This window comes from Aspergillus steynii (assembly GCF_002849105.1).
Source record: "Aspergillus steynii IBT 23096 chromosome Unknown P170scaffold_1, whole genome shotgun sequence".
Classification (NCBI taxonomy): domain Eukaryota; kingdom Fungi; phylum Ascomycota; class Eurotiomycetes; order Eurotiales; family Aspergillaceae; genus Aspergillus; species Aspergillus steynii.
The window spans coordinates 2451846-2469070 of record NW_020194398.1 but is presented as its reverse complement, the minus strand read 5'-3'; the positions used below and the strand labels follow the sequence as shown (position 1 = coordinate 2469070).

The 17225-nt window shown below is 50.4% G+C and overlaps 3 protein-coding genes across 3 annotated transcripts; 2 read left to right on the top strand and 1 right to left on the bottom strand.

The window, feature by feature from the left end:
- Window positions 1-5091: 5091 nt before the first annotated feature.
- Window positions 5092-6676, top strand: P170DRAFT_432010 (uncharacterized protein). The gene is made up of 2 exons (XM_024848168.1): window positions 5092-5512; window positions 5701-6676. Exons 1-2 carry the CDS (start codon window positions 5370-5372, stop codon window positions 6422-6424), a joined length of 867 nt encoding a protein of 288 aa, XP_024709680.1. The 5' UTR covers window positions 5092-5369; the 3' UTR covers window positions 6425-6676.
- Window positions 6677-10341: 3665 nt separating this feature from the next.
- Window positions 10342-13930, top strand: nut1 (putative RNA polymerase II mediator complex subunit Nut1). Its single transcript, XM_024845240.1, has 6 exons — window positions 10342-11093; window positions 11157-11407; window positions 11459-11521; window positions 11576-12076; window positions 12135-12666; window positions 12727-13930. Exons 1-6 carry the CDS (start codon window positions 10475-10477, stop codon window positions 13797-13799), a joined length of 3039 nt encoding a protein of 1012 aa, XP_024709679.1. The 5' UTR covers window positions 10342-10474; the 3' UTR covers window positions 13800-13930.
- A 63-nt stretch (window positions 13931-13993) lies between these two features.
- Window positions 13994-14279, bottom strand: P170DRAFT_469847 (uncharacterized protein; the record flags this gene model as incomplete). The annotated part of the gene is made up of 2 exons (XM_024852680.1): window positions 13994-14032; window positions 14133-14279. 2 exons carry the CDS (start codon window positions 14277-14279, stop codon window positions 13994-13996), a joined length of 186 nt encoding a protein of 61 aa, XP_024709678.1.
- Between the last annotated feature and the right edge of the window lie 2946 nt (window positions 14280-17225).

Here is a 17225-nt window from a genome sequence, read left to right as displayed (position 1 = left end):
TCAGCATGCTATAAACGGGATTTTTGCCCAAAGAACAAACAAGCATATCAATAAGTATCAACAGTCAAATGTAAAGTTAAAAAAAAGCTCTGTGTTGTTAATAGTTAAATAATTGAGTCGCCAGTATGCCCTATCCATATGGAGGTAGGTTTTCTTTTCAGAACTTGGACAATGCTTGAATGGTCTCTAGAGCGCCGTTTTTTTTTTTTTTTTTTTTTTTTTTTTTTTTTTTTTTTTTTTTTTAATGATATAAATTGTGTTCCTGGGTCAAATTGAAACCGACGCAATTTCTGGTCATTTTTGTGGCTGAAAAATCGGCTGCTGAAAAATAAAGTCTGAGTCGACATGATTTAAAGACATATGAGCAGTCAATTCCATACCCTGTACATATAGCACTCAGACCTGATTTCTGGGGCTCTGTTGAAGTCAAATGGAAGAACATTTTAAATCAAGCTCTGATCCTGAATTACCGTGCTCTAGAAAAAAGCGGTCACCCCAATTTCCAAATAGAGAGAGAGCGAGAGAGCATACGGCGGCTTCGATTCATAGCCTTGGTTCCGGAATTCCGGCCCTGGATGAAGCGAGTAACCCGGTTGCATCTAACAATTTCTCCATTGCTATAACTAAAAGCACTCAATAGCTAAGGATTATGTGATATCTCCCTAGATTCTCATATCCCGTACCGCAATACCTAGCATTGGTTATCAGCTAGCCTTTCATCCAATCAATGGTCCAACCTAGCGCAAGTGCAATTGCCTAGATTGCCTAGTCACTCAGCTGCTCTGTTGACTCTTGGACACACCTCACAGGTTAGTGCTTACTGGCCTCACTATTGGATAATCTGTAGGTCAGGCTCAGACCGTCAAGTGGTCCATGCAGCCATCTGTGGCTAGGGAGGCTAGGGATGCCAGGGAGGCTAGTGAAGCTAGTGGCTATGAACCGTAGTCCTCCGCCACTGTGGCAAGAAAATAATGAGGCTAACATGCCGATCCCTGTGGCGTCGGGATTCTCCGATGGAAGAAATCACTACGGAGTGACCAACAATGGAGGCGGGCTGAATGGGTCAACGGCAGGGAAGAGGGGGCAACAATTCCTTGCGTGATCTCGGCCGCTCCCTATCCCTGAGGCCACAGGCGAGTATAGAATGATTTGCTCTGCGGGATTTACCCATCGATTGAATGCTAAACCGGTGGTGACAAATCGTGCAGGAAGTCGAGGACATCACAACTGGCACAGCATCATGTAGGTCCTATTCCACGGTTTCATGCTCTGGTTCCTATGATAGGCCGACCGTGCTGAGTTCCTGGATTAGCGTGGTCTGTGTGGCATTCATCGAGGTGTACCACTGGCTGACCAAAGTCCTCGGTGCTGGATACCAGGCATCGACCTGCAAAGTTAGCGCTGATGTCTACCTGCCAAATCGGGAATGCCCTGCATAACCCTACCGATCTCAGGAGAACGGGAGGTTCAATGTACACCGAGGGTCGCTGGAAAACCTAAATTCCTTTCTCTCTCGGATCCGAGTCTTGCAGAAGAACAATGTGCTACCCCATATCCGTTTACCCATTTAGGGAAACGTGCGTTCTCTCTCTGGCATATCGCCATGCAGTTTTGCCCCTTCGCCCCTTCGCCCCTTACGCCGATGTCAGACCACCAATAAACCCAGCTTGAAATGTACTAACGGAGCCAGTTGTGCGAACGTGCCAAAGGGGACTATGTGTCTGAGATGCTGGAATTGATATCGAATTTGGTTTCGGGATGCGGTCCTGCATACATGAGATGCATGATGTGGGATTATCGGTAAGGGCTGGTTCAATGCGAGCAAGAGGTGTCGATTGACAATTTGTCGGTAAACTTGTACAGCGCGGTACCTCTGGTCTTTTGATGCCGCCTCGAGAGAAGATTACCGGAGAGGCTAGGCAGATGCTGACCCTCCAGCACGACGGACACAATCAACGGTGGTCTCGCATGAAAGCAACCTTTCTCCTGTCCGGTGCATCGTCATGATGCCGTCCTAAGCCTCATGGCGCAGTCTCACTGCATATGGTTCTGAGCTAGATAAGAAACAAGTCGCAGTCAGCATAATCCACCAACGGGGTCAAAACACAACAGCCACGGAGCAGGACGCGGCACCGAATCATGGTTTGATGTGCAGGATACGAAGGCGGGCGATACGTCTATTCCACCTCAATCAGACTCGAGAGGCTTGTCGATACCTGTCAAAAGCTGTCAGGACAAGGATTGTGCCAGGCACTCTCACCGCTCCTTTTCCATTCTCCCACCATGTGTACATCTATGAATGGGCGTGCAGACACTGGACTGTGTTTGTAAGCCGTCAACCAGAAACATCATGAAATACAAGTCCAAACTATTGGATGGATCTTGAACATGACCTTGCATGATTGCGATGGTCGGGTTGATCTTCACTCCAATGGATTTTTTTTTTTCAGAGGTGCATTGCCCTTTGTGCGTGCGGGGTCGCGTCGTCTAAGTCGTGCGGTTGGATAGGTAGAGCATCATCAGCTCTAGCGGCATGTAGGATTTTCGACAGCGAATGAACGGCATGCAGTTGTTGATATTTTGCAGCAAGTGGACCTGAGCCGGTGTCAAAACTCCGCATCCCGAGGTGGCGACTTTTGGATTCCAGGAATTGTCCTGCTGGAACGGGTCGCGCTGCATAGAGTTACAGGGGCATGCTGGGTTGGATTCCTAATCCGTATGGTAGAAGGGAGGTTGAAGAACAAATCCGTCGGTGGAAAACCGTCGGTCGAAAAAGGACGGAGCTCGGCTTCAAGAGGCACGTACGTCCGTTGTCATTACCATTACGACGAGAATATTACCTACTTACCTTCCATGGAATTACTGCATTTAAATCAGTCATTACCAGGCGGATTAGAAGCTTACGGTATCGTACGTACCCTGGGCCGTTACGTGCAGGAAGGCGTTTCTTTGTTCGACTACCCACCAGGTACCGGATTAGGTTACTACCTACTATACGTACCTACCGACTCATTGCCACCGACTACCTGTTCCTGCCATTCTCTTCTCTGCTTGGTACTCGGGTGTTCTCAATGGAACTTGGTTCGTGCTATTAGCTATATTCCAGACCGTGAGCTGAACAGGATACGGAGCGAGTGCGGATGCAAGTGTAGATTCGTCAATTGGACTGTTCCACCCCTCCAGCTGTCGAGTTAAGGTCGTGACCGTTGACCAATCCATTCCTCTTCTGGAGACCTGGTTTCTGCAAGCCCTCTGGTTATCCATGGATTAATTTGGAAACGGAGAGGGATTTCAATATTCTGGGTACTTAGTCTTAGGCCTAGTGGCTAAATATACCCACGCAATTAAACCCGAAGAGCGACAATACCAATCCGAAAATAACAGCAACCGCAGCGATGGATTTCTACTTTACAAAGACATCCCCGACTCAATATTTATCTACCTACCTACCTATGTACTGATCCAGGGCTCTACTTTCTCTCCCGTGAAGAGGGCTCTGGCCGCCGCAGAGCATGTACTACAAGGCGACAAGACTATAGGAACGCCACTTACACAGCGTCACTCCTTTATAGATGAGAGCAGTGGATATTGGAATCCAAGTCCAGATGGAGAAGGGGTAGGCGCAGTAGACAACCCCCCGCGAGAGACTCTGGGTCCTGTTCACGACGAATACCTGTCATTGGGAGGTTCAGCGACGTTATTAATACCTTCGCAACCATGGTACTGTATGGAGTCCCTGAACGGTCTGGTACCGTAAAGGGGTCTACCGCGGGACATACTGGGTCGGATCGGGATTTGGCGATCGTGAATCTCGCACATTGAGCGAGGTGCCGCTTTTTTTTTTCTTTCTTTCTTTTCTTTTCGTCTTCTCTCTCCTTCTGTTCCGACTAGTAATCAAGGTAAATACCTAGCATTCTATTTCTCTCCCGTCGTAGGGGGGGAATGTCATAGAGATCTGCGGGACATTCTCCAAATCGCTTGGGTCCAGGGATACGGAGTGTAAGATGTAAATTAAGATCAAGGATTTTATTGAGGAAAAAAAAAAAAAAAAAAAAAAAAAAAAAAAAAAAAAAAAAAAGGCCATGCTTATGCTGTTGGGTATTTCGCACCGACATCTTGAACCTACTTGGTACATATGGAGTAGATATAAGAATAAATCAATAATCAAACCTTAAACCTCAGTAATAATAATAAAAATAATAATTAAACCAAGCAGCGGGGAGATCCTTCCCCAAGCAGCGCTCCAAGTCACAGATCTCGCTTCTGCCCATCGAGATAAAAATGTATGCACGATACCTCCATCCCTACCAGCCCGGTTTTGGAAGACACAGAGTCTATGGCCAGCATTGGACGGAAGGCAGGGGACCTATGAGGGAGTTTGGATGGAGCATCGATGCACCTGCACCGATATCTCTGATCTAGTTTTACGGCCCTATCGTCATTTTCCCGGATCCACTCGCAGCAGGCAAAAGGACACGCGATGACCATGGCGCTTTTTGCCATCCACTAAAGCACGGCGTTCCCTCCCTTTTGCATCGCGTTTCTTTGGTACTCTCCGTACCTACCGTAGGTTTTAATACCCAGGTCTGTGAATTCAGGTATTTCATTGGGCTTGATTTATTTTGTGGTTTTATTTCCCCCCTTCTTTTCTTTTTTTCAATATTACTTCATAAATACTGCGCTTATTATTGATTACGCTATGGTTTGGTCCACGATTTATTTAACCCTCTCGACCGAATTCAGGTCAACCCCCAACCAACTGGACTGAATTAAACTGACCCGGCCGAACCAGATCTGGGTGGGAACAGGATTATTCTTCCTGCTCACTCGCCAATATTGGTTATTAATAAGATAAATCCAATTCCCCCCTCTTCCCGAAAAAAAAAATAAGTAGGAATACAATAAAAAAATAAAGGTGGTTTTTTTTTTTTTATTCCTGACTATTTCAATCGCATCACCGAGGGGGCCAACCTATTCAACTTTCCAGGTACGTTCCAAAGATTGCCTACTTCATCGGGTAGACCCGTTCCTGTTCTAGTCACCACCTAAATATACAAGTCCACTTCAGGCCAGCTCCGCAGTTCTGTCTCTGTTTCTCTCTGCCTGTTTTTCTCTCTTTTTTTTTTTTCTTTTTCTTTTTTTATTCTCGCCTGTCTCCTCACTTCTTTTCTTCCTTTTTCCCTACCACGGGTCTCAAGAAAAAAACCATTTGTATGTCCCATGCACCCTCATCCCATATCCTCAAATGGGCCCCCTCTGTCTCACGGAATTACACTCGTGTCCTCGTTGAATCCTTGTCCTCCCCGTCTTGAATTCGTCTTCTTGTCATGAGTCGTGGTTGTCCTCTCTATAGATGGACCACTTAACAGATGTCCGTGAAAGAATCTCATCCTGGTAGAGGACTAGGCTTTTCTATCAGGAACTTGTTCCGTTCCTCCCCTTCCCCATCGCCATCCCCCCGACGCAGAGTCTCGCTCCTCATCCGACGAGGCAGGACTGCCTTCTCAAACCAGTAAATTATCCCCGACTGCCATCCTCCAGTGGTTCATGGTCAATTGCCCCCATTTACACCCGTTTGTCTCCCAACAACGGTTGTGACTTGGAAATGCCCCCCGCAAGCGAGAAGCTGGCGGTGCATGGCGGAAGCCAATGGAAACGAAAACAGGGAAGGAGAAACGCTAAGATCAAGCCTCAAAGCAGACACCCTGTATACCGAATGAACCATTCGACCGGACCCCCGATGAATTCCGCCCAGCAAATCGACCCGTCCGCGATGGTTGGACTTGCCGAGGCTTCGCAAGGGGCCACGGGCGACAGTCCTGATATCTTCGAATGGTATCCTCATTACCAGAGTTGTCAGCGGTATTTCCTGGATCATGCGCAGCATAGTGCCTCGGTTCAAGCGCTCTCTTCTTTCCTGAACATCCGTCTTCCGTTTCAGCGATTACCCCATCCCGTATTCAATTCATCCACCGATCCGTCCTCCGCTGCCGCTGCCGCTGCCGGGCAGGCGCCGTCTACATCGTCGTCAACCTCGAGTCTACCTCCATCCGTGTCGTTGATACCTTACATCCGTCGCCTGGTGGCCACCGGAATGGACTTCCCCGGCGTGCTTCATGGGTTTTTCGGAGACGATTGGGGGCAAGGCGTTGGATACATACACGAACAGGAGCGTCGCAACTATCTCTTTGCCGCCAAAAGTGGTGGCTGGGCCTCGGTGAAGAAGGACTACGACATGCCGCCCCTTGAAACCATTCCGTTCTTACGTCCGCTCCAGGGGCCACTGGATTCGGAGATCGAGGCCGCCGAGAGAAGTTGGAGTGACTGGCTCGCCATGGAAGATTGGATGGTCGGGCCTCGGGCTCCGGACGTCCTTCGAGACTCGTCATCTCAACTGTCCCGTCCTCGCAGCGCGCGAGGTTAATTTGCATATATGTAATCCGTTTTCCTTTTTATCATTCTTGAGCATCACTGCGCAGGGCGATTTGATGGAGTTCTGTGGGCACTTGGATACAGCGATCCTTCTTTTGCGTTTCCCACCCTTCTCTCCATGAAGCGACGATCATACGATTTTTTTTTCTTGATTACTGAGCGCGATAGATCTCATGGATCCACCTATATATTGCTTCATTTATCCCGGCTGGTTGCGCGGGAGAAAGTTAGTTAGGGACCCCCCCCCCCCCCCCCATGTTTGAAATGTACCTAACCCTTTCGACGTAACTACCCAAAAAAAGATTCCCCTTTGTCCTGAAGTTTCATTTCGTTTCCCCCTTTTCATTGTTATTTTTATATTTTGAAACGGGACCAAAGTCCCATAGGCACTCCGTAGATGAAGCGACGGTGTAATTCTGCCGAGGGTTGAAAGGCTTTTGTACATCCAAGGCAGCGAGGCGGCTCTTGGCCCTTGAGATCAGCTTGTCTTTGAACAGGGGCTACCTACCTAATAGGCCTAACCAGTACGCAGGAGGAAGAAAGATGGTTTGATTTTTTTTTCTCTTTACTTTAATTTAATTTAACTTTTTTTTTTTTTTTTAAAAAAAAAAAAAAAAAAAACATACCAAATATATATCTCTATCTATAGAAAGAAAAAAAAATCCCCGACTTCATCTCGACAAGCCATGTTGCGGTGCGGGAAAGCCGCGGAGCAAATACCGAGGACAGAAATGCAGACCCCGTGGTTCGGTGAACTCCAATCAGGCCAGCGGCAAAGATTCTCCTGCCGTATAAAAATGAAATAACAGGTGACCGATGGATGCTCTTCCCCCCTGGACCGGAACTGCTGGGTCTACTTCCGGGTACAAGCAGCGCCAAAAAACTTAGGTCCGCGGTGACCCCACTGGTTTGTGTTTGGTACGTACGGAGGAGTCCCTGCCTAGTATGAGCGGAAGGTTTCCCTTGGATGGAGCAGGGAGGGGCAGGGCGACCGACGGTGAACGACATCCTCATCGGATTCTGGCCTGGCCACGCGAATGCGAGAGGACTCGACCTGAAAATCGGGCAATCCAGTCGAGGGTTTAAACTTTGTTCTGGAGTCTTCGACTGGGATCGGAAGGTTGTCGGTGGCGGGCTGAAGGGGCGGGGCCGACCGATTAGCCTCCAGGCCATCGAGGGTTCGCGCTCGGGGGTGCCGGGAGCAATTCCTGTCACCCGCAGGGGATTCTTTCAGACTGATTCTGTTGTCGGTACTCCTCCAGATCTGTATGGCATATACTCCGTACTAGGTATCTATGACGATACCTAAATATCTACGTAGCACCCATCTCCCTACATTCTAGATACATGACATCCTGCGTACATACTCCGTAGGAAGAGTGCCATCCTCCAACTCCACCCCGCCCACCGGGTTAGTCAGGAAAGACCCGATCTGAGCTGCGCCTGCCTATCGGGGTGACCCCCGGCGAGTCAGATTCCCCATCTCCAGGCGGCGGTTGGCTGTGCTCTTCAACTCTGCGGAAACTGAAACAAAACGGTCAATGGGTCGCATCCCCTTTCTGGCCCGTTTCAGGGCCCTCGATGTCATGCCGTTCCCCCAGAGGTGCCCCTACGCGTCGTGATTTGCTCTCCTCGCTGATAGACTCGATTTAGTCCGTCCAATGACCTCTCCGTCCGCCCGGATCTCGATGTTGTTGGTCCGCCCCCCCTTTTTTTGGGGGGGAATGTCTTTCCAGTTTCCAGCTCACAATGGGAATGACGGGAAGTTCTAGGTTCCTACTGAGTCCTGCCCCCTTCCTCTCTCGTTCCGCCCCCCTTTTTTGTGTTGTTCTGGTTCTCATTTTATTTCCCTTTTGGTCTCTTACGGACTGCGGACTACCTTACCTTACTCAGTCAGGGCCCCGGTATTCCTGCTGGGTACGCTTGTTTATCCCTGAGAGTGGGGGTCTTGCGAACTTCTCCCGGCTGACATCAAAGAGGCCATCCCCCGGTGGTAATGGTAGGAATTCCTCCTCCCGACTGCGGAGTGCCGGAAGCCCATTTGCCGCATGGATCATCATTATTACGGAGTCAGGATCGATATAATGAATTGATGATCCAGGAGACAGAAGAACCCCTCGCCGCTAGCCACATTGGACAGGTAACAGGCTCCACCCGGTGGGAAAGAAAATCATGCACATGAAAAGCAGCGTGGTTCGGAGATTTTCTTTTTTTTTTTCGCTTTTGTTTCTCTCTACTCCGTATTTTTTTTTTTTGAAAAAGAAAAATTTCGCGCCATGTTTTTGACGCGTCATCTGGCAGCTTCTGCCATGGTCGTTTGGTTGGTCAGGACCTTGTTTTGGTCTCTCAGATGCCGGTCACATGGGAAGTTGCAGCCCATCCGTGAATAGTTCTTTCTGCAGACCAAGGAGGGTTTCAATAGTCGAGGGTTTATGTCCTCATTATTGACTTGGCCGTGCATATCAGGGTCGTGCGTTGGAAGGTCAATGCTGATCTGCCGAGTTCGGCTTTTGGTTTGTCACCGTGGAATGATCTGTCATGGATTCTTGGTGTTTCTAGTCGGCTTCTGCTGCATTTGCTGTGCCTTGCGTGGTTGCTTTCGTCTGAATTGGGTTCTTCCTTTTTGTTCTTCATGCCCCCTCTTCTCCGTTTTGGATTGCGGTTTATGACGCTCGAGGATTCCTTACGATCGGGATCAATGTGGTAAACACATGTTGTGTACTCCGTACCACGGAGTACTAGCGGTTCCCGATTTATGTCACCAAGTGTGTATTCTGTGTGTGCATATACCGTCATGCAAGTGCATTGCACGCTATGAAATCATAAAGAATCTTCACCCTTTCCGGTTCGACACCTCTCATGCAGGCTCGGAAATAGGGCTTGATGGATATTTCCGAGACCTGTTTCTGTAGGTAGGCTGTCGGTACCATCCCGGTCTCTCATCTGGATTGCCAGTGAAAGGATAGCAAAAGAACTGGAGACTGGTTCCGTAGACCTCCCGTTCCCCTCAGTCGCTCGGGGGGAAGCTACTGGTATTGAAACAATCATAACAAAAATAAAGAATACCAATAGATTACACTGGGAAAATGTTCCTGTTTCCCAAGATCTCTCGCTAATCGGGTGGGGGAGAGATCGGCAAGGAGATGATGCCAGATTCGCACAAGATCTATCTCCGTCCTCCTTACTGGCTTGACAACCCCGTAGTAGGTCTTTTCGTTACGCGGTTCCCTGGGATCTCACCATCAGGTATCCAATCCGGACTTTGAACGGTGTTTTTTATTCTGGAACCAGGCCTTCGTCCGTGTCTTTGTTTCAACGGGTCTCTTATCCTCAGGCCGTTGGATGGATCCATGGAAACATCGGTTACTCAATCGGTGTGTGGTGCGAACCACGCGGTGGGTTCGCCGTCGGAAGTACCTTGGACGGAACTCGGCGTGAGGATGTGACGATAATCGAAACCCTCCTCGAGGTAGGTAATGCTCCGTAGGTACTCCGTGGTTCTCAAGTGGTGGGGCGCTGCTAGTAATCTTTTAACTCTCCTTACTCCGTATTAGTAGTCGTAGTCGTATTCACCGGGACCTTGATTGAAGGGCTGAATTTATTTCCGAGATCTGTACGCCGTACGGGGCCTGTTCTCTGTAAAGTAAAGTACGGAGGGAGAATCTCGGCATCGCACCGATGTTTTGGAGGCTTGACAATGACAATGTGGCCAGTGCCATCATCTCCAGGTGTCAGCCCGGCTGTCAGGCCGTCAGGCCGTCAACTATAAGCCGACCGTGTTATCGCCTGAGGCACCACTGCACAAGCCACATCATGTGATCTAGATTATATAACACAGTCACGTGCGAATCCGGGACGTTTTGCCAAACAATGCTGGGGCGACGGTTCCCGTGACCGATACCTTTGTACGCTTCTTCGACATTGAAGATGCCTGGATTTGGGCACCAGGACCATCAACCCGGACCTATGTGCTAAATCATTTGGATTTCTGGATTGTTATGAGTGCGCTGAAGCCGCGGCAAAAGGCCAGAATACCCGGATCATGACGTCCTCCGAACAATGGGGGACATTCCTCCATCAGTGTCTGATGCATCGCATCGATGCAGCCGAGTTCAAGAACCTGTCAAAGCTCCTCCTACAAAAATGCCCCATAGGCGAGACGCCGCTCTTGAACGTGCTGCTCGAGACGCGCTTGGCAACCGGTATCAAGTGGGATCCTTTGCTCCCGCTCTATGTAGACTGCCTCTGCAAAATGGGCCAGGTGCAGACGTCGACGGTGTTGCACTCGCTGCTGAAATACTCGTCCATTCATGATCGACCGTTCTCGGCCGACTCGGAGACGGCTGCCAACCCCAAGAAGCCGTCGAAATGCTATACGTTCATGACGGATATCCGAATCATCCAAGATGCGATGCTCTCCATCTCCACGGGGCACGCCCCAAAGAGCCTGGCCGAGGCCGTCGGCATCCTTGCTGCCATCGTGGATTGGATGCAGGCCGTCGTCTCTTGGCACAACAATCACCTAGATGCCAGCCAGCAGGCGGAAGGGCTGCTGAGCTCCCCGGACGCGGTCTCCTTGTTCGAGTCGCTGGGAATTCTTCTGGCAGCTTTGTCTGGTACGACTAGAGGCTTGGACGTTTTGTCCTCGAATTCGCACGAAGGTACCTCTCATCAATCTTTGGATGCTTTATTTGACATGCTCATCTTTGACTGACATTCACTAGCGCTGAAGGTGAAACTGGGCCAGGCTCTATCGGGGTACCTGCCTCTCTGTATGGAGGTCTCGCTGGCCCTGCGGAACAGATTGGACAGCCTGCAGAAGGAATTTAATCTGTACGGAGAACCGCATTCCAAGTCCTTGGAAGAATCCATGATGGACAATGTGAACGTGAATGCGCTACAATTCGAGGCTTCCGTGATGGATGGCCCTATAATAAACTCGAGAGCTGGTCTCTGTATTTATATTAACGCGATGGTAAGGAACAGCCACAAATCTTGGAAGTCTCTGCTGACCTCTTTTCTCTAGCTTGCGGGCCGTCCGTTGGTCGATGACACTATGATGCTCAATTTTCTGACCAATCGATACGGCGTAGGTTGATGGTGCTTTTATTTTCGTTATTCATATGCTAACGGATCTGCATAGGGTCATAATGAGGTGCTGATCGAGGAGATCATAACTGCCGCCTTCGACGTGCTTTCCAATGCAATGTATCGCAACGAATCCAGTCGGACGATGTTTCTGTTCCGTTCGTTCTTGGTTAACAAACTCCCGGGCTTTTTTGCCGCCATGCTCGCGGCATCGGTAGTGTCCCTACCGATGGAGTTATGCATCAGTCATGCGCTAAGCCGGTTGGATCCCCGGATCTTCCCGTCTTTCTCGCAGATGTTTTCCATGCAGGGCAGCACAGTCCTGTCGGATGTGCGCCAGGAGTTTCTGTTTGCCTGCGCTTCTCACAAATTGATACCCGAGTCCAGCATTGAACGGTTACTCGGCGAGAACCCCATGCAGACTGTTCCCGTCGGGCATAACAAAGACCACCTTGTGTCGCAGATCAACATGCACCCAGAGCGCACTGAGCAGTTGATCGGTGAAATTGAATCTACAGAGGGGAATGCGGGAGCGATTGTTGGTGCCATCACCGAGGTATGGTTTCTGACACCGATTCTTGGTGTTGACTAAATCAGAACTAATCGTACGTCAGGTAATGTTCAACCTGTGCAACCAGAAAGAGACCATGACTCTGAAGAATATATGCAACTCGCTCTCCCGCCGCCCGCAAGCTCTGGATGTGATCCTGCTGTTCCGAAGCCCAAGGCAGATACTACAACCTCTTTGTGCTTTGCTGGATTCATGGCACTGGGACGAAGATCAAGGGGAGAGTCAGCCTGTATACGACGAATTTGGAAGCATTCTGCTCTTGGTGCTAACCTTTAAATATCGATACGACTTGAAACCATACGACCTTGGGATCGGAAACAATGACTCGTTTGTTTTAAAATTGCTTGAGCGTGGATCCTGCAGCCAGAAGCTAGAGGATCTGAACGAGAAGCAAAATAAAAACCTCGCGTCGTGGATTGGTGCCTTATTTATCGCAGAGGGCATCAGTGAGGAAACCATGTCGGCTTGTAGTCCACAGGAATTTTATCTTCTTGTGGCCACTTTATTTGACCAGAGCTTGGGAGCTTGTGAAGCGGGGAAATTGGAATTCGAAACGCTCAAAGGAGGATTTGAATGTGAGTTTTTAAAATGCGGACGCAAACATTGGAACTTAGGACACTGACTGGTATGATCAGATTTGCTTGAACCATTCCTTCTTCCGTCACTAGTGGTTGCTTTAGCCTGGCTGGGCAATCATATCTGGGAAAGCGAAAATGATCCCTCTATACCCTTGAAAGCGCTACATTCTCTCGTGAGCCCCAGTTCGATCTCTGGAGAGGCGAAGGAGATCCATCGGACGGTGTTGAACATCACCGCGCGTCCTCTAGAAGAGCAACTGAAAGATATCCGGACGCGTCAGCAGTCCCGCACGGATCTCAAACCCATCCTCGACGCTCTTGAACCCTGCCTTTCTTTCCAGCGGACCGGCAGCTGTGGCCGTTCCGAGCTGGATGGCTGGACCCAAGCTCCTGGCTCCCTGCTCGGTAGCATTCGGAGCACGTTCCAAGCACTCATGCTCTGGAGCACCAGCCCGGACGTGAGCATGACGCCGTCCGCGTATACCCACCGGCAGCTCATCGCCGGCATTCGCATTTTGGGCTCCGTACGCGTTCTTGGAGCCCTCATCGAGGAGCTGAAGCTGCAGACGGAGGCCGGCAACGGCCCGCTTACCATCGACATCGCGGCGACGATGATCTGCTCGCCGCTGGCCGAGTCCTTCGCCGTCGAGCAGAGCCACTACCACCCGGTCGATCCCAGCAAGGAGGCGCTGCCGCGCTGCCCGATCCTGACCCTCCGCGACGCGCTCCTCATCCAGCACGAGAACGTGGCCAAGATGTCGGAGAAGGATCCGCTGCGGGCCGAAATCGTCGTGCGCCTGCAGCGCCGCGTGAACGCCCTGACGGCGCCGACCACCCAGATGCCCAACCTCGACATGAGCAACATCATCCAGAACATGCAGCTCGGCGTCGAGGGCCCCGGACAGATGGATCTGGAGCCTTCGGGGGCCGGCCCTGAGGTCGGCGAAGACGACGCGACCAACCTCACCCGCATCATGGGCAACGCGGCGGCGGCCGTGGGCATGGACGGCGGCGTCGGGCAGAACATGGGCGGAGGTCTCGACACCAACATCGACGACATGTTGAGTGCGGCGGACATGACGGTGGGAAATCCGGAGTTTCTGGATCTCGACATGGAGGGCATGTTCTAATGTGAGGGGGTTGTGTCCCGAATTGGACATGAAGTCTTGAATACCATTGATTTATTTCCACTCCGAAGCATACATGTGATATCAATAATCCGTTCCATTTTACAACGCATCAAATGTTCATCCAAAAAAAGAGCCAAAAAAAAAAGACACCAAACAAGCCAATCAAGTCAAGTCATAAAACCGTAACATAAGTATCAGTATCCATCATCCTTCAACCCATAGCCAAGTCCTGTCTATTACCAGAAAGAACTGTCAGTTCATTCTCGACACTCCAACCCCCTGTTCAACTATAGAAGCAGCAACACACACCTAAGATTGCAGGATCTTGCCCACTTTTCCGACCGTCTGGGGAATCCCCGAGTGAGGCATCAGTTTCTCCGTCAGCGCGAACGGGTTCAAGGCCCGGCGGTGCTGGAAGGGGATGGGGTAGGCGAGGACGAGAGAGGCGAGAGAAATGGTCACGACGGCGGAGAGGTTCATTTTGAATTGTAGTGGTTATGGACTTTTATGGTGAGGGTGGTGGTTGAAGTATTTTGCAGGTGGTATAGTGCAGTAGACTATACTATATATTTGTATGGAGGGACGGGTATCGTGCGAAGCGGATAACTATACCGCGATGGACAAGATGAAGACAGAGGATGGCAAGTAGAATAATAGACAAGAGTAATTGAATTGAGTTGAATTTCTAGTCCTGAGCCTCGATAGGATTTCATTCATATACCAGTCTACTTTGTCCTGGGATCAGGGAGGCTGGGATGAATTGGTATGTGGCCATCGAGATGGTATGTTTCGACGCGTTTTGCGCGATGCGATCGATTGACATTCTAGGAAATGTTGACTATTGCACAGTGTCTTTGATCAATGGTTTACAGTGTCTTACGGTGATTTATTACTTGCCTTGGACATCAGGGTGGTCGGTCGCCTTGTCCTGGATACTACAAAGGGAGGGATGTCTTAACCGGGACTGTAGGGTTACTTAGGGTAAAGTAGGGTTAACTGGCCAAGGAGTGAGTCTCTCCTAGCAGTCAGTACGGTGTACTCTGTTTCTTTCCTGCCTCGGTTTCTCACGACGCGTGTCGCGCGCAGAGAGATTGGCACCGCCAGTTCATGTATGCAGGAAGTCTCTTCGTCGCACGGGGATCCCCTGTCCACATACTTGCCCCATGCAGTATGTCTGTCCCGACGCCAGACCGGGGAGGGGAACAAAATGGGATTTCCCGAATTAATAATAGATGATTCATAGGTCTATTGCTTTGTCCGGCAAAAAGACCTTAACAAACAATGCACAATGCAACGTGATGGCGGAGGACGGGGCTGCATTGGCAGCTGCACGAGGAATCACACACTTTTTTTTTTTTCTTTACCCTTTAATGGCCTCCATTGGCTGGCAGGTAAATGCACGGCCTGCAAAAAGTGGACGAATGGACATCCACGAGCGGCGGTCTTTTTGTGTCTTTTCTTCCTGTCAGACGCAGCGCTCCACTGGACTTGACCGAACTGGGGAGGGACCGAGCTCGAGCCATCTTTAGTGTCCTTTTCCCCTCATCATCCATCATGAATCCTTAATTAATGTTCTGCCCGCAGACGGTGAGGTCCTGTAGGTACCGTGCAGTCCGCCGCAGTGCAGGTGGTATAGTGCAGATTGATTGACCGACCAACTCTGCTCGGCGTGTTTGCTGCACACCCTGCCTTTTCAACGTCAAGGCCTTTTTCTTGGGCTTGCTTGGGCTCTCGGGCAGGAATGGATGTTGGATAAAGTACCGTACGTCAACGCGCGTCGGCTTCGACTTGAAGGTGTTTGTTTCTTCGCATCCTGGAGCGTGCAGCGGCTGGACTTGACCGGCATTGTCTGCAGCGTCGCGGAAGAATCTTCCAGGGTTGATTGGTTCTGCAGCTGACAATACTTTTTTTTTTCTTTTGACTCAGCTGTCGGGTCTCAGCTATTTTGTTTTTCTGTCTTTCAAACGCCGAGGGGATCTGAATCTAGCGGTCTAACCATCACTATCAATCAGCCAGTCAATCCAGCACAGATCACCTGCATCCACTGCGTACCTGCTGCGGAGTGCCATGTAGAAATCGGAACGTCTTTCGTCGGAGAATAAACTCAGCCGTATCACTTGCACGGACCTGACCGCGGAAGTCAACTGCTCTCATCATTAGTCCGGAGATGAGAAAGCCATCGATCGGCCGTCACAAGCATCTTTGCCTAGGTATAGGCCACATATCCTCCGATCAGACAGCCAAAGAAGGTCGGTGTGTAATAGGGCTTGTGATGTGATGACTTACTTGAGACGCGATCCAGTCCTTCATGACCAACCCACACCCCGCCTCGCCATACGGCTGAGCGCTCGTGCAGATGTCGGGACTTGATAGACAAGCAAGGCTGGGCAAACGACCCAATCAAGGGCATCTATTCGTGCGGTGGACAGGATACCACCGTGCTGATCGGTCGGCAGAACCTCCTATCCAGGCAACCTGCCTGGATCGGCGACGCAGGCTCGGTTCGGGCCATCTACTTATAGAACGAATCCCTACCGTGAGACCGCCCCTTGCGGAGTAGGATCCGGCTAATTCTGCGTGCAGACTCCATCCAGAGCTGTCATGGCCCCTGTCCATCCGCAAGTCGCGGGGAGTAAATAGTCTTGTTAGTTCTGCAGGCAGATTGGAGCCCGAGGGCCAATGGCCGACAACGGGGGAACCCTTGGAGAGCCGACTCTGTCCAGGACTTTTGCTTCGCTCCCTCATTTTCTCCGATCCTCGCAGTGTTACTCCGTATATGCTCCGTCGTTCTCTCCTTTTTTTTTTTTTTTTTTTATTTTGGGACGGCAAGGGCTGAGCCTAATCGGAGCTCGTGCAGAATGCCAAATCCTTTTGCCTCCATGTTATTGCAGTACTACTGCGTACGGAGTACATAGTTCCAAACTTCCAACCAACTCCCTATCCCAGAAGGTGGAGCGCACGAGGGACGCAGTGATGGACAGCGCGAAGGAGCTCTTGGTCTCTGCGCTAGATCCTTAGTCGCCCTCGAGGGGTCCACCCTTACCCACGGATTGAAGGGGCATTCGTTGCGACCGGTCCTTTTGCTCGAGACCCCGATCCTACGCAAAGAAAACCATGCATTGTTGTTGTTCCTGTCAGCGTTGAATCCCTGGGGGAGTGTGTAACTGGATACGATGAAGGGAGGGATGGTTTAGTGTGCTTCATGGAGGGTTCTTCATAGATCTCTGGAGTACGGAGTACGCATACTGCGTATAGGGGCTACAGAGTTAGTCATACACCGACAGGGTCCGAAGGAAGGGTTCTATAACATCATTCTATTGTACTCCATATAAGGGGGTGACGTGAACCGTGAAGACAGGACAGAAGGAGCAGGAGCAGGAGCGTCCACGATCCGTCCAGATCCATCGTCGCGACCGTCTGGGAATA

Excerpts from the sequence above, each read along its gene's own strand:
- nut1 (XM_024845240.1), top strand. The coding sequence starts at position 10,475 with ATGACGTCCTCCGAACAATGGGGGACATTCCTCCATCAGTGTCTGATG. Across the intron at positions 12,077-12,134 it reads TTGTTGGTGCCATCACCGAG|GTAATGTTCAACCTGTGCAA; the intron begins GTATGGTTTCTG and ends ATCGTACGTCAG. Across the intron at positions 12,667-12,726 it reads GCTCAAAGGAGGATTTGAAT|ATTTGCTTGAACCATTCCTT; the intron begins GTGAGTTTTTAA and ends TGGTATGATCAG.
- P170DRAFT_432010 (XM_024848168.1), top strand. The coding sequence starts at position 5,370 with ATGTCCGTGAAAGAATCTCATCCTGGTAGAGGACTAGGCTTTTCTATC. Across the intron at positions 5,513-5,700 it reads AGGACTGCCTTCTCAAACCA|ACACCCTGTATACCGAATGA; the intron begins GTAAATTATCCC and ends GCCTCAAAGCAG.